The 13353-nt window shown below is 37.8% G+C and overlaps 1 protein-coding gene across 1 annotated transcript in view; it reads right to left on the reverse strand.

The window, feature by feature from the left end:
* Positions 1-13353, reverse strand: part of LOC114648174 (uncharacterized) — a 59017-nt gene that overhangs the window by 6575 nt on the left and 39089 nt on the right. The window contains exon 3 of the mRNA XM_028797059.2: positions 2928-3101. Coding sequence (XP_028652892.1) covers positions 2928-3101 — 174 coding nt within the window. The remainder of the gene's footprint in view (positions 1-2927; positions 3102-13353) is intronic.

Genomic DNA, 13353 nt, shown 5'->3' on the forward strand with positions numbered 1-13353 from the left:
CTGTTGAAGGCTCCCATGAATGACTACTGAATGCAGGACAAGCCAAGGGGGAAGTGTTCCTCTGCTAAAAATGGACAGTCACCATGTGTGCATCTCATGAGCTCTAATGGCAACAGGACTGTGTAAATTTTTTATTTCCAGCAATAGTAAAAGACTTTAGTTTCCTGAAGCAGTCATACTTTGTACTGAAGAACCTGCAAAGCCACCAAGCAAAAGACTTTATCTACAAACCACTGGGTTGGACAAGGCATGAATATAGGAAGCTTAGGAATAGACTTGAAAATGTTATAAGAGGGGCTCAAAGGTATGAGGATATGCATAATTAACCACCAATAATGTTTAAATTGTAAACTGAATGGGAATATAACATCCAATAGTGAAGTTGGGGAAGGATATAAATAATGTACAATTATGCAATAATACTAGTTTAAGAACAAGTAATAATCATAGCAATAGATCTAGAATAGCATCTGAGTTATGTTACAACTATTATAACTTATAACAAGGGATCAGACACCAAAGGGTGGGGTACATATAGCAACATACTAAATTTAGAAATGAGTACCAAAGAATAGTGAAATCCATAAAAATGCTATATAGAATTATAATATCTGATGCTATGATACAACTGATGAGATATAATGATCACTATGTAGTAACACCATGTTAAATGTAACTGTTTGTCTAAATGTACTGTAACTTGTCATTGTTAATATTTACGCTGGTACTAGATGAATGGTACAGAAGCTATAGTGGTATTACACCTCACATTTCCACAAATGATTTTGAAATGTCTACAATGTAAAGAGGGATCTAGTACCTTTTTATTTGTGGATATGACTTTCAAGTACTGTTTTTTTTTTGTCACAGATCCAGTGACAAACGGTGGCTTGTTATAGTAGGTTTTGTTATTAACTTTAATGTCACTGTTCTCTGTGCCCATTGTTATGGACTCATTTATACAGGCAGACCAAGTATGGTACACAGGGGCGCAGCATTTTCACTTAGAATTGCCGAGCCAAGCACAGGACTAGACAGCCAAAGACAACTGGAGAATTGAATAGTCAGCCTTTAGACAGACTAGTATATTTCTGTCTTCTGTCAACACACTATCCTTGTTGGAAGAATGAGAACTGTATGTAGGCATTGTGCTATTCCTGTATTTTCGAAGGTGGGGTTTGAGTCCTTTCCTGTCCTTGTTTGGATCCAAAGAAGAACCTGCACATGGAGCAACCAGAATATAAGGATGGACCTACGGCCAACACTTTGAAGCTGCCGGGCAGAAGATTGTCTTCCGTCCGGTGAAAATCCTTTCAGCGTGGCGAACGAAAGATGGCAGACTGCGTTGATCAAGACACCCACATGCTTGATAGTCTGTCATAAGCTTCCCGTTTGTGATATCCGCGTGAAACCGTCAGTAAAGAGCTAAATTATCCTCTATACTTCTCGTGTAATCTTGTAACCGTCATATTGCATGCTGGGGGGGGGGGGGTAATACCTTTTTAATTTATAATTATTTAAATTCAGGTTAATTAAAACTCCACAACTGAAAAGAACACATTTCCAGAGAGCTAATGCCTCTTAAGGAAACAACATTAGGATTTTTTATATGTTTCAAATGTTAGCAGAGGTTGTTAAAGATACCAAGCCAGGGCCTACTTTCTCCCAGCTGGTGTATGATCACCTATCTCAGTTTCAATAGAGTTTGAGCATTATTTCCCAACCACAAAATATCCCCGAAATGGGAAGGAATGGATCCGTGACCCATTTGTGAATAAGCCAGGAGAATCAACTTTGTCTGTGCTTGAAGAGGATCAGCTGCTTGAGGTTGCAAATGATGATGGCCTTAAAAGTATGCTTGAAACAACTTCAAATCTCCATACGTTTTGGATTAAAGTCAAGGTGGAATATCCTGAGGTTGCCACAAAAGACAGAAAAGTCTGTTTCCATTTCCAACATCTTTTCTTTGTGAGGCAGCATTTTCTGCAGTGACAGCAACCAAAATGAGATTATGGAGTAGACTGAACATAAGCAACACACTTCGCTTGTCACTGTCTTCCATCGTCCCAAGATGGGATCGTCTGGATGCAGGAAAACAAGCTCAGGGATCCCACTGATTCTACATTACAATAAGTTGTATAATTTCTATTCCGATATTATAACTTAATAATAATAGAAATGGAATGTATAGTGTATATAAAACTGCTCTACGAACCCACCACGAATCTCCTTGATCCCCCCAATGGTCCCTGGAAAAATTTGCTTTTATAAAAGCGGTCCTTGGTGTCAAAAAGGTTGGGGACCACTGGTCTACAGGACGATAGTGAGACCAGCTATGTTATATGGGTTGGAGACATTGGCAAATGACCAGAAAGCAGGAGATAGAGTTAAAGATGCTAAGATTTGCTTTGGGTGTGACGAGGATGGACAGGATTAGAAATGAGTACATTAGAGGGTCAGCTCAGGTTGGATGGTTGGGAGACAAAGTCAGAGAGGCGAGATTGCATTGGTTTGGACATGTGCAGAGGAGAGATGCTGAGTATATTGGGAGAAGGATGCTAAGGATAGAGCTGCCAGACAAGAGAAAAAGAGGAAGGCCTAAGAGAAGGTTTATGGATGTGGTGAGAGAGAACATGCAGGTGATGGGTGTAACAGAACAAGATGCAGCGGACAGAAAGATATGGAAGAAGATGATCCGCTGTGGCAACCCCTAACGGGAGCAGCTGAAAGAAGAAGAGGATACATACACATACATACACAGATATACACAAAGTATCTTGTTCTCTTTTTAATGCAACTACTGGATGGATTTGCTGGAAAAGGAAAACTGTGATGTTAGTATTCCACATACCCCGTAGTCTTAACTGGTTCTAACAAGTAGCTATAAAGAGACAAATGTAAAAGCAATTCAACAAAGATGATCTCACCTCTTCTCTTGGTAAACTAGTTGGAAAAGAATTACTAGCTTTGTGCTTTACACCTTCTGTGATTCGAGCCAGACAAACTTGCACATCTTTTGTAATCCCAACTTGTTCCCTCAGCTTTTTAATATTTACAGAGTCCAATTGATTCTTAGAGTTTGAAGGTAAACTGCTTTCTTCCTAAAATTACAAAACAGAAACAAAAATGACGTTCTGTACAAAATTACAATGTCTTACTTATTAATTTTAGTAAAGATTTGTTATTAGTTATTTTATACTTAAAATAAAAGCTAATAAAACAGTACACTTTTACAGTAAATCTTGCTGGTGATATCCACAGAGCAATTTCCTACCATACAGCCAACGATCAAATGTCAAACTCCTTGCATCAGCTGCACGTATGTAAAAGGTATAATCTATCAATATACATGGGACTTAAATCAGCTTTAACAAACAAAACTGGACTTTAATATCACCTTTCAAAAAAAAAGAAAGATATAAAAAGCACCCAAAAAAGATTACCAACTGAATATTTCCTCAGCGAATGCTAACAAACCAAGCCCTACAATGCAGGCTTACCAAAGAAAACTTTCACACTTGTCACATGAGTTATTTTCAAAATTCTCTTTCTACAGAAATTGATGGGGGTGGACTTAATAACATTCTAATGAAGAAAATGTTCTTATTTCATTCCATTGCTTTTATTTCAACATACGTGGATCAAAACATTTGCGGATTATCTGCTATTTTTTGTTCGTTTATTACGATTATAGTTATTTATTGATTCCCTTCTTTAGCTGACTGCCTGCTCATATAAGGCGCTCTGCTGTTTTTTTGTGAAGCAGCCTTTACACAGCTTTTCCGCTGTTTTATAAACGAATGCCATTTAAGGTATTCCTTTTTCCTTGCTTCGCCAAGGAAGCAGCCTTTTTATTTAATCCACGGGTTCTCCTCTGTTTTTTTGTTCGTTTACTACGATTGTTATAGTTCTCTTTGTATACCACATTGTCAGTTCAGCGCTCCGGTTGTAATATGACCAAGCTGTGCAAGCTTACTGTTGAGAATGCAACGTATAGTTGTACAGAAGAAAAGCAATCTTGCCTCAAATGAATGGCAACCTTTTGTAGGTCTATGAACTTAATTTAAACTTTAGGTTTACACGGTGCTTTGTTTCCGAAGTACCTGCACTCATGAATATGTCTGTATGCGTCAGTCGCTTCATATGTTCACGTGAGCCGCTCTCTTGTGTGATGTGTCTCTCACCTTCTCTCTCATTTTTCCTAGGGCACGAAGCGGAAGCGGAAGCAAAAGCAGAAGCGGACAATGGCCGACAGTGAGGTGAATCGCATTGCAACTGTAGTCGAGGAACTCCAGGCACTCGATGAACAGATTCAGAATCTTCTGTCCAGACGAAGATACCTCAGAGATCTGAAGGCTCGGCTGTTGGATAAACCATCCTCGCTATCTGTTATCGGCGTAACATCAAACCCCGCGTTGTGCCGCGCAAGTCACCTTCACCCCCGCGCCTCGTAGGAGCGACACCGATGATGACCTCGGTGTATTTCAGCTATGCAGGCGGGGGTTCAAGGCCAGAACACCTCCATCGGCACAGGCAAGCATCGTAACCCAGAACCGGTTTGACCCTCTAAGCGTCCCCAGTTCGCCTTCAGCTCCTGGTGATGTAATTGTGGTAGGTGATTCTATTGTTAGGAACCTCAACATCACTTGCCCTAATAGAAAATCTTTTGTTTCTTGTTTTCCCAGTGCTCGTGTCCGAGATGTGACGAGACGTGCGCCGGCGATCTACAAGAACAGGGCAGTTGGAGCCATTGTTATACATGCTGGCGTAAACGACATAAGGCACCGACAGTCGGAGATCCTCAAGGCAGACTTCACTGCATTAATTAAAGACACAAAGGAGAGGACCCCATCGGCAAAAATATTCATCTCGGGTCCACTCCCTCTCGTCAGACGATCAAACGAGTATTACAGTCGTCTGCTTGGTTTAAACAACTGGCTGCAGGGCTTCTGCAAGAATCAAGACATCGGGTTCATTAACAAGTGGGACCTTTTTTGGGAAAGACCGCGTTTCTTCAAGCGAGATGGCCTGCATCCGAACAGCTTCGGCGCCCGGGTCCTCTCCGAAAACATATCGAAGGTAATTTGTTTATCTTGACTATCTATCTCTGCTTTTAACCCCTTCCGAAATGCCACCCCTGTGTTTGGTCATGATAATTGTTTAAAAAAATCTTCCATAAAAGTGCGCAACATAAATACTGTAATAACCAATCTTAATGCACATAGAAAATCTAGGCAATACGGCATAAACGCCAATAATTTAATTAAAGTTACTACTTTAGATGAACAATGTATTAAAACTGTAAAAAACAGATCATAGATTAAACAAAAAATACACACAGAGTGGCGCTAATAAAAATAACTTAATTCCTGTTCCCTATATCAATAACGCACATAGTATTCATCTCTGCTCCTCCGAAACATTGAATATGGCACTATTAAATGTTAGAGCTTTAACTAACAAGACGTTTTTTATCAACGACATTATTAGTGAAAAAAAAATAGATTTTATTGCACTAAGTGAAACGTGGCTTAGCTCAGATGGCGCAGCTGTTTTAATCGAATCTGCGCCTCCGGATTACAGTTTTACTCGTGCTGATCGCCAAGGAAAGAGAGGTGGCGGATTAGCAAACATTTACTCTAGCAGGTTAAAATGTAAAGATGTCAGTTTTGGTAAATTCAAGTCTTTTGAGTATCTCGCCATTATTATTCAGGGAGATTCTCACGTTCTAGTATTATCCGTGTATAGACCTCCTAAATTCAACGCGTCTTTCTTTGAGGAATTCTCTGACTTGATGTCAATCTTAATTACGAACTATGACGCACTCTTAATAGTCGGCGACTTTAATTTTCATGTAGATAATCAATGTGACCAAAAAGTAAAAGAATTTATGAACCTCCTGGACTCTTTTGATTTGAGACAGCTCGTTAATCAGCCTACACATAAAGCAGGTCATACGTTAGACTTAGTAATTACTAAAGGACTAAAAGTTGATATAAAGCAGGTCATTGATACGGGTCTTTCAGACCATTTTCTTCTACTTTTTAATATAGAAATAATGATAGAAAACACTCATGAGAAGCATATTGTTAAAAAACGCTTCTTTGACTCATCAGCAACTTTAAAACTTACAAACATTCTAACCAATCAGTCCGTTTATAGTGCCAACTATAACAGCGAGGAGAATGTAAATAGTAAGGTGGAAAGATTTAATACTAAAGTGAGGGCTGCTGTTGACTTAGTTGCACCTGAAAAGACAGTTAAAAAATCTTCTAGCATTGTTATACCTTGGAAGACCCAAAGAGTGTCTGATTTAAAGAGAACATGCCGTAGAGCTGAGCGTAAATGGAGGAAGACTAAACTAACTATTGACTATGAGATATTAAAAGTTAAAATAACAGAATACAATAACACAGTCCGTCTTGAGAGGCGCTGCTATTTCTCTAAGATTATAAATAACAATGCTAGTAATCCCAGAGTCTTATTTTCGACAATTGATCATCTGTTAAACCCAGGTAACTCAAAGGAATGCCTCCTAAGTACTTCCAGTAAAACCTGTGAGGCTATCGCTGTATTTTTCAATCAAAAAATTAATGATATTAGAAATAACATAGTATATCTCCCCAACACTAAGGATCCCCCGAAACCCCAATACTCCATAATAAATAAATTAGAGTCTTTCAGTAGGATAGATTTACCTGATTTACATAAAATAATTTCTCAAATGAAACCATCCACCTGTGCCCTTGACCCAATACCAACAAATTTTTTCAAAGAAGTATCGGGTGTGCTTATTGATAATGTTCTTGACATAGTAAATTCGTCATTAGATACGGGGGTCTTCCCGACTGTCTTAAGACTGCGGTAGTTAAACCCCTACTTAAGAAAAATAATCTCGATCCCTCTGCTCTTGAAAATTATAGACCCATCTCTAACCTGCCTTTCTTAAGTAAAATTCTAGAGAAGGCAGTCATTATGCAGTTAAATGAGCACCTCAATAAACATGCTATTCTTGATAAATTTCAGTCAGGTTTTAGAACAAATCACAGCACAGAAACTGCACTCGTTAAAGTAGTAAATGACTTGCGGGTAAATGCAGACAGAGGCCATTTATCTGTTCTCATCCTCTTAGATTTGAGTGCCGCATTGACACCATTGATCATAATATTCTTAAGAATCGCCTTAGTCAATGGGTGGGCCTCTCTGCAGTGTCTTAAACTGGTTTGAATCCTACCTGGCAGGGAGAAAATTCTTTGTTAGTTGTGGTAATTATAACTCAAAGACACATGATATTCTATATGGTTGTTCCACAAGGCTCTATCCTGGGTTCGCTGCTCTTCTCAATCTACATGCTTCCATTAGGTCAGATTATCTCGGGACATAACGTGAGCTACCACAGCTATGCTGATGACACACAGCGTGTATTTATCAATAGCACCTGATGACCCCAAATCTCTTGATTCGCTAACACAATGTCTAACCTGTATCTCAGAATGGATGAATAGTAACTTTCTCAAATTAAATAAAGAAAAAACCGAAATCTTAGTGATTGGCAATAATGGATACAATGAGGCTATTAGAAATAAACTGGATGCATTAGGATTAAAAGTCATATCGGAGGTAAAAAGCTTAGGGGTAACCGTTGATTGTAATCTGAATTTTAAATCGCATATTAATAAAATCACTAGGACAGCATTTTTTCACCTAAGGAACATAGCAAAAGTTAGACCTCTTATATCATCGAAAGATGCAGAGAAATTAGTTCATGCGTTGTCTTTAGTCGGCTAGATTACTGTAATGCACTCCTCTCAGGACTACCCAAAAAAGGACATCAATCGTTTGCAGTTAGTGCAGAATGCAGCTGCTAGAATCCTTACCAGGAAAAGAAAATCCGAACACATTTCTCCAGTTTTGATGTCACTACACTGGTTACCTGTGTCATTCAGAATTGACTTTAAAATTCTGCTTATGGTTTATAAAGCTTTAAATAATCTTGCCCCGTCTTATATATCGGAATGTCTGACACCTTATATTCCAAATCGCAACCTCAGATCCTCAACTGAGTGTCTCCTTAGAATTCCAAGAGCAAAACTTAAAAGAAGTGGTGAGGCGGCCTTCTGCTGTTATGCACCTAAAATCTGGAATAGCCTGCCAGTAGGAATTCGCCAGGCTAATACAGTGGAGCACTTTAAAAAACTACTGAAAACACATTACTTTAACATGGCCTTCTCATAACTTCACTGTAATTTAATCCTGACACTCTGTATATCCAATTCATTATAATAACTATTCATTCAAAATTTGTACTAACCCCTACTCTCTCTTCCGTTTCCTTTTCCGGTGTCCTATTGGTGGTGGCTTGTGCCACCACCATCTACCCAAAGCACCATGATGTTCCAACAATGATGGATGGATTAAAAGCCAGAAGTCTGTATAACCATCAGCATCAAGTGATTCCGTGAGAACCCTAACTACAAAGAGGACTACTTTCATTTATGTTAGGTAGAATGCCCAAAGGGGACTGGGCGGTCTCGTGGCCTGGAACCCCTACAGATTTTATTTTTTTCTCCAGCCTTCTGGAGTTTTTTTTTTTGTTTTTTCTGTCCACCCTGGCCATCGGACCTTACTCCTTTTTATGTTAACTAAGGTTGTCTTATTTTATTTTCTTATTTGTCTTTTATTCTTCTTTTCTTCATTATGTAAAGCACTTTGAGCTACTTTTTGTATGAAAATGTGCTATATAAATAAATGTTGTTGTTGTTGATGTTGCGATGTCCACGGCTTTACTTAATGTTAGCTAAGACCCGGCACTAAAAAGTTTCTCGCTACAGCAATTTTAACTCCGTTACAAAGTGATCCAAAGTCTCGTTTATACCTCGTGTCTTCTCATTAAACTTGTATGTCGCGAATATGGTATTGCAAACGGCAGCGGGAGCGTTTCTATAAACTTAAATTAAATTTACGGTTTACACCATGCTTTGTTTCCGCAGTAGCTGCACTTATGAATATGCTTGTATGCGTCACTTGCTCGCTTCTTATTGTTTCGCTGCCTTCTCAATTGTGTAATGAATGTTTTCTTCAGCGCTCTTTGGGGCTCTTCCTTGTTTTGTACGTACTGCGTTCACAGTCAGTTCACGCGATTACGTGGGTGGCGTGATGACGCGATACGCAACTCCGCCTCCCACGGCCATGGAGGTGCACTCTATTACAGTATACGGACAAAAAAGAGGTTCCAGTTATGACCATTACGTGTAGAATTTCTAAATGAAACCTGCCTAACTTTTGTAAGTAAGCTGAAAGGAATGAGCCTGCCAAATTTCAGCCTTCCACTTACACGGGAAGTTGGAGAATTAGTGATGAGTGACTCAGTCAGTGAGTGAGTGAGGGCTTTGCCTTTTATTAGTATAGATATATATAATATATATATATATATATATTATATATCTATACTAATAAAAGGCAAAGCCCTCACTGACTAACTCACTGACTGACTGACTGACTCACTCACTCATCACTAATTGTCCAACATCCCGCCCATAATGAGGGCGAAACACGTGTCGTGTACTCTTTGCATTTATTTGACAGTAAACTATTTCAACCATTCTATGATCTGCTCCTCACAAACTGAGGGCACCGTGGCGGATGTTAGCAGATTGCTGGCCAACCACAAGCGTTACCTGGTAGGTAACCACCCATACAATCAGATTGTGACACAGACTTCGAATGCCATGAATGTAATTACCCCGATCTACATGCTGTCAAATAAACGAACCACATGCCGTGGCGCAACGTTAGGGGCATCGCCTCTGGTGCTGACGTCCGAGGTTCGATTCCCGAGAGGGAGTGCAGTGGAGTTTGTACGCCTGATGAGCCATAATGAGGGCGAAACACGTGTCCGCGTACTCTTTGCATTTATTTGACAGTAAACTATTTCAACCTATATATATATATATATATATATAATATATAATTTATATATATAGATATATATATATACATATTAATAAATGGGCAAAGCCCTCACTGACTCAACTGACTGACCGACCTGACTTGACTTGACTCATCATCATCACTATTCCTCGAACTTCCCCGTGTAGGTGGAAAGGCTGAAATTTGAAGGGCCTCATTCCTTACAGCTTACTTACAAAAGTTAGGCAGGTTCCATTTCGAAATTCCTAGCGTAATGGTCATAACTGGAACATATTTTTTTGTCCATATACTCTAATGGAGGAGGCCGGAGTCACGTATCGCGTCATCACGCCTCCTACGTAATCACGTAGAACTAAAAAAAAGGAAGAGATTTACAGCACGAGTCAAACGCGGGAACGAAGGTAAATGACGTAATTTTTGACTGTCTTTTAATACTGTGTAAGCATACATATTAACACGTGCAATTAAACGTGTGCATTTACGGGGTGATTTCTCAGGCTTAATAGCTCGCCTTTTATCAAACGCGGGAACAAAGGTAACTGACGTTGTTCACTATCTTTTAATACTGTGTAACCATACATATTAACACATGTGCAATTAAACGTGTGCATTTACGGGGTGATTTCTCAGGCTTAAAACCTCGCCTTTTACTAAAAAGGTAAATGCAAAAACTATTTTCAATCATTCTATGATCTGCTTCTCACAACTGAAGGCACCGTGGCTGATGGTAAATGACGTTAATTTTTGAGTGTCTTTTAATACTGTGTAAGCATACATATTAACACAGTGCAATTAAAACGTGTGCATTTACGGGGTGATTTCTCAGGCTTAAAAAGCTCGCCTTTTATCAAACGCGGGAACAAAGGTAACTGACGTTCTTCACTGTCTTTTAATACTGTGTAACCATACATATTAACACATGTGCAATTAAACGTGTGCATTTAACGGGGTGATTTCTCAGGGCTTAAAAGCTCGCCTTTTACTAAAAAAGGTAAATGCAAAACTATTTTCAATCATTCTATGATCTGCTTCTCACAACTGAAGGCACCGTGGCTGATGTTACGTCACTTGCTGTCCAGCCATAAGCGTTACCTGGTAGGTAACCGGACACTCTCTTCACTCCCTTTCAGGAATCGAACCTCTGAGGTTTTCTTTTGTTCTTAATTAAAATTTAAAAGCAATACTTCACCGCTGCTAAGCCCCTCTAGCGCTGACGTCCCAGGTTCGATTACCGTAAGCATGTGCAGTGAGTGTGTAATTACATTCACGGCATTCGTAGTCTGATTCACAACCTGATTGTATGGGTGGTTACCTACCAGGTAACGCTTATACTTGGCCACCAAGTCAGGTCGAAGTGATCACTCGAGTAAAGGCAGCTTCACAAAAAAACAGATCCTTAACAAACTGTTATTAGTATATTTTCCCTCAATTTAAAAACGTTTTATTCTCTTCTTAATAAAAATTTAAAAGCGGTACTTCGCCGGTGCGAAGCGCGTGGATTTGACCGACTGACACATACAGACATATTCATGAGTGCAGGTACTTCGGAAAGAAAGCACCGTGTAAACCTAAAGTTTAAATTAAGTTCATAGACCTACAAAAGGTTGCCATTCATTTGAGGCAAGATTGCAACGTATAGTTGTACAGAAGAAAAGCATTCTCAAGATTGTGCTTGCACGGCTTCGGATATAGATATATATATATATATATATGTATGTATGTCTATATATAAATATGTAAGCTTATAAGTATTGCCTTACTTCTCTTTAAGAAAGGAAGATGTAATGATACTTGATTTAAACGATTCCATGTCTTCCTGGGTTTGCGTAGCTTATTGTCAATATCTTTACACCTGTTTTTTAACACTTATTTAATGAAACGGGCTTTCAAGAAAAAAGTTAGGGCTTTGCTACAGGATACACCCTCCACAAGTTAAGCAAGTAAAAAATAAAATATATATTTCTGTTTTATTTAAACCTTTTAAGTTCGTATGCATAGCCCCATTTGGCTGTTTAATTTTTTTTTTTCTTTTTTCAGTGATATTTAATCTCCTTAAAGAAAAAGAATATATCCATTTTACTTTTTTTGTATCTCTTTAGTAATATTTTAGTGTAAAAGGATAACCAGTATTTAAACCTTTTATGTTTCTTTATACATTTATTTTACACAATGTTTGAAAAATTAATAAGAAAGCTACATATTTTGGCAGCTGCTGCTTTCATTTTCAATGAAAATGAAAAAAGCTCTCCAAGACAAAACGTCAATGAAGAAGAAACAGTTTTGCACTATCTAAAAAGGAAAAACCCTCATTTATAAAAGTTTGCTGCAGATGACTTAGCTTATTGTCAATATCTTTACACCTTTTTTAAGACTTATTGACCTGAAACGGGCTTTCACGAAAAAAGTTAGGGCTTTGCTACAGGATACACCCTCCACAAGTTAAGCAAGTAAAAATAAAATATATATTTGTTTATTTAAACCTTTTAAGTTCATATGCATAGCCCCATTTGGCTGTTTAATTTTTTTTTTCTTTCTTCAGTAATATTTAATCTCCTTAAGGAAAAAGAACATATCCATTTTACTTTTTTTGTGTCTCTTTAGTAAATATTTTAGTGTAAAAGAATAACCAGTATTTAAACCTTTTATGTACTTTATACATTTATTTTACAGAATGTTGAAAAATTAATAAGAAAGCTACATATTTTGGCAGCTGCTGCTTCATTTTCAATGAAATGAAAAAAGCTCTCCAAGAGAAAACGTCAATGAAGAAGAAACAGTTTGCACTATCTAAAAATCAGAAACCCTCATTTATAAAAGTTTGCTGCAGATGACTTAACTGAAAATAAATGAATAGTTCCTATGTGTTTATATACATATTTATCTATTTTACTTATGCCTTTATTCCACCAACTTACAACATCTGAGGTACAATTGTTACATTACTTTTGTTTTTTGCAGCACAGGCAGGTGAAGTGACTTCCTCAGGGTCACACAGTGGTGTCAGTACCAGGATTTGAACTGACAAGCTCCGGGTTTACTGAAATATTACTGAACAAAGAAAAAAAACAAAAACGGGCAAATACGGCTATGCATACAGATGTCCATCCGTCCATTATCAAACCTGCCATATCCTAAATACAGGAGCCAATAAGTACATATGTATATATAGTATATATATATATTATATATATATATATACATATATATATATATTATATATATATTATATATATATGAATGTATGTATGTATATATGTCTCTATATATATATATATCTTATATATATATATATGTAAATTTGTATATGTATACATATGTTTATGTGGATGTGTATATGTGTATATACGTATGTATAGGTAGATATGTGTATATGTCTAGATATGTATATATATGTATATGTATATAATGTTTATGTGTGTGTGT

This window comes from Erpetoichthys calabaricus, chromosome 3 (assembly GCF_900747795.2).
Source record: "Erpetoichthys calabaricus chromosome 3, fErpCal1.3, whole genome shotgun sequence".
In the NCBI taxonomy this organism is placed as follows: domain Eukaryota; kingdom Metazoa; phylum Chordata; class Cladistia; order Polypteriformes; family Polypteridae; genus Erpetoichthys; species Erpetoichthys calabaricus.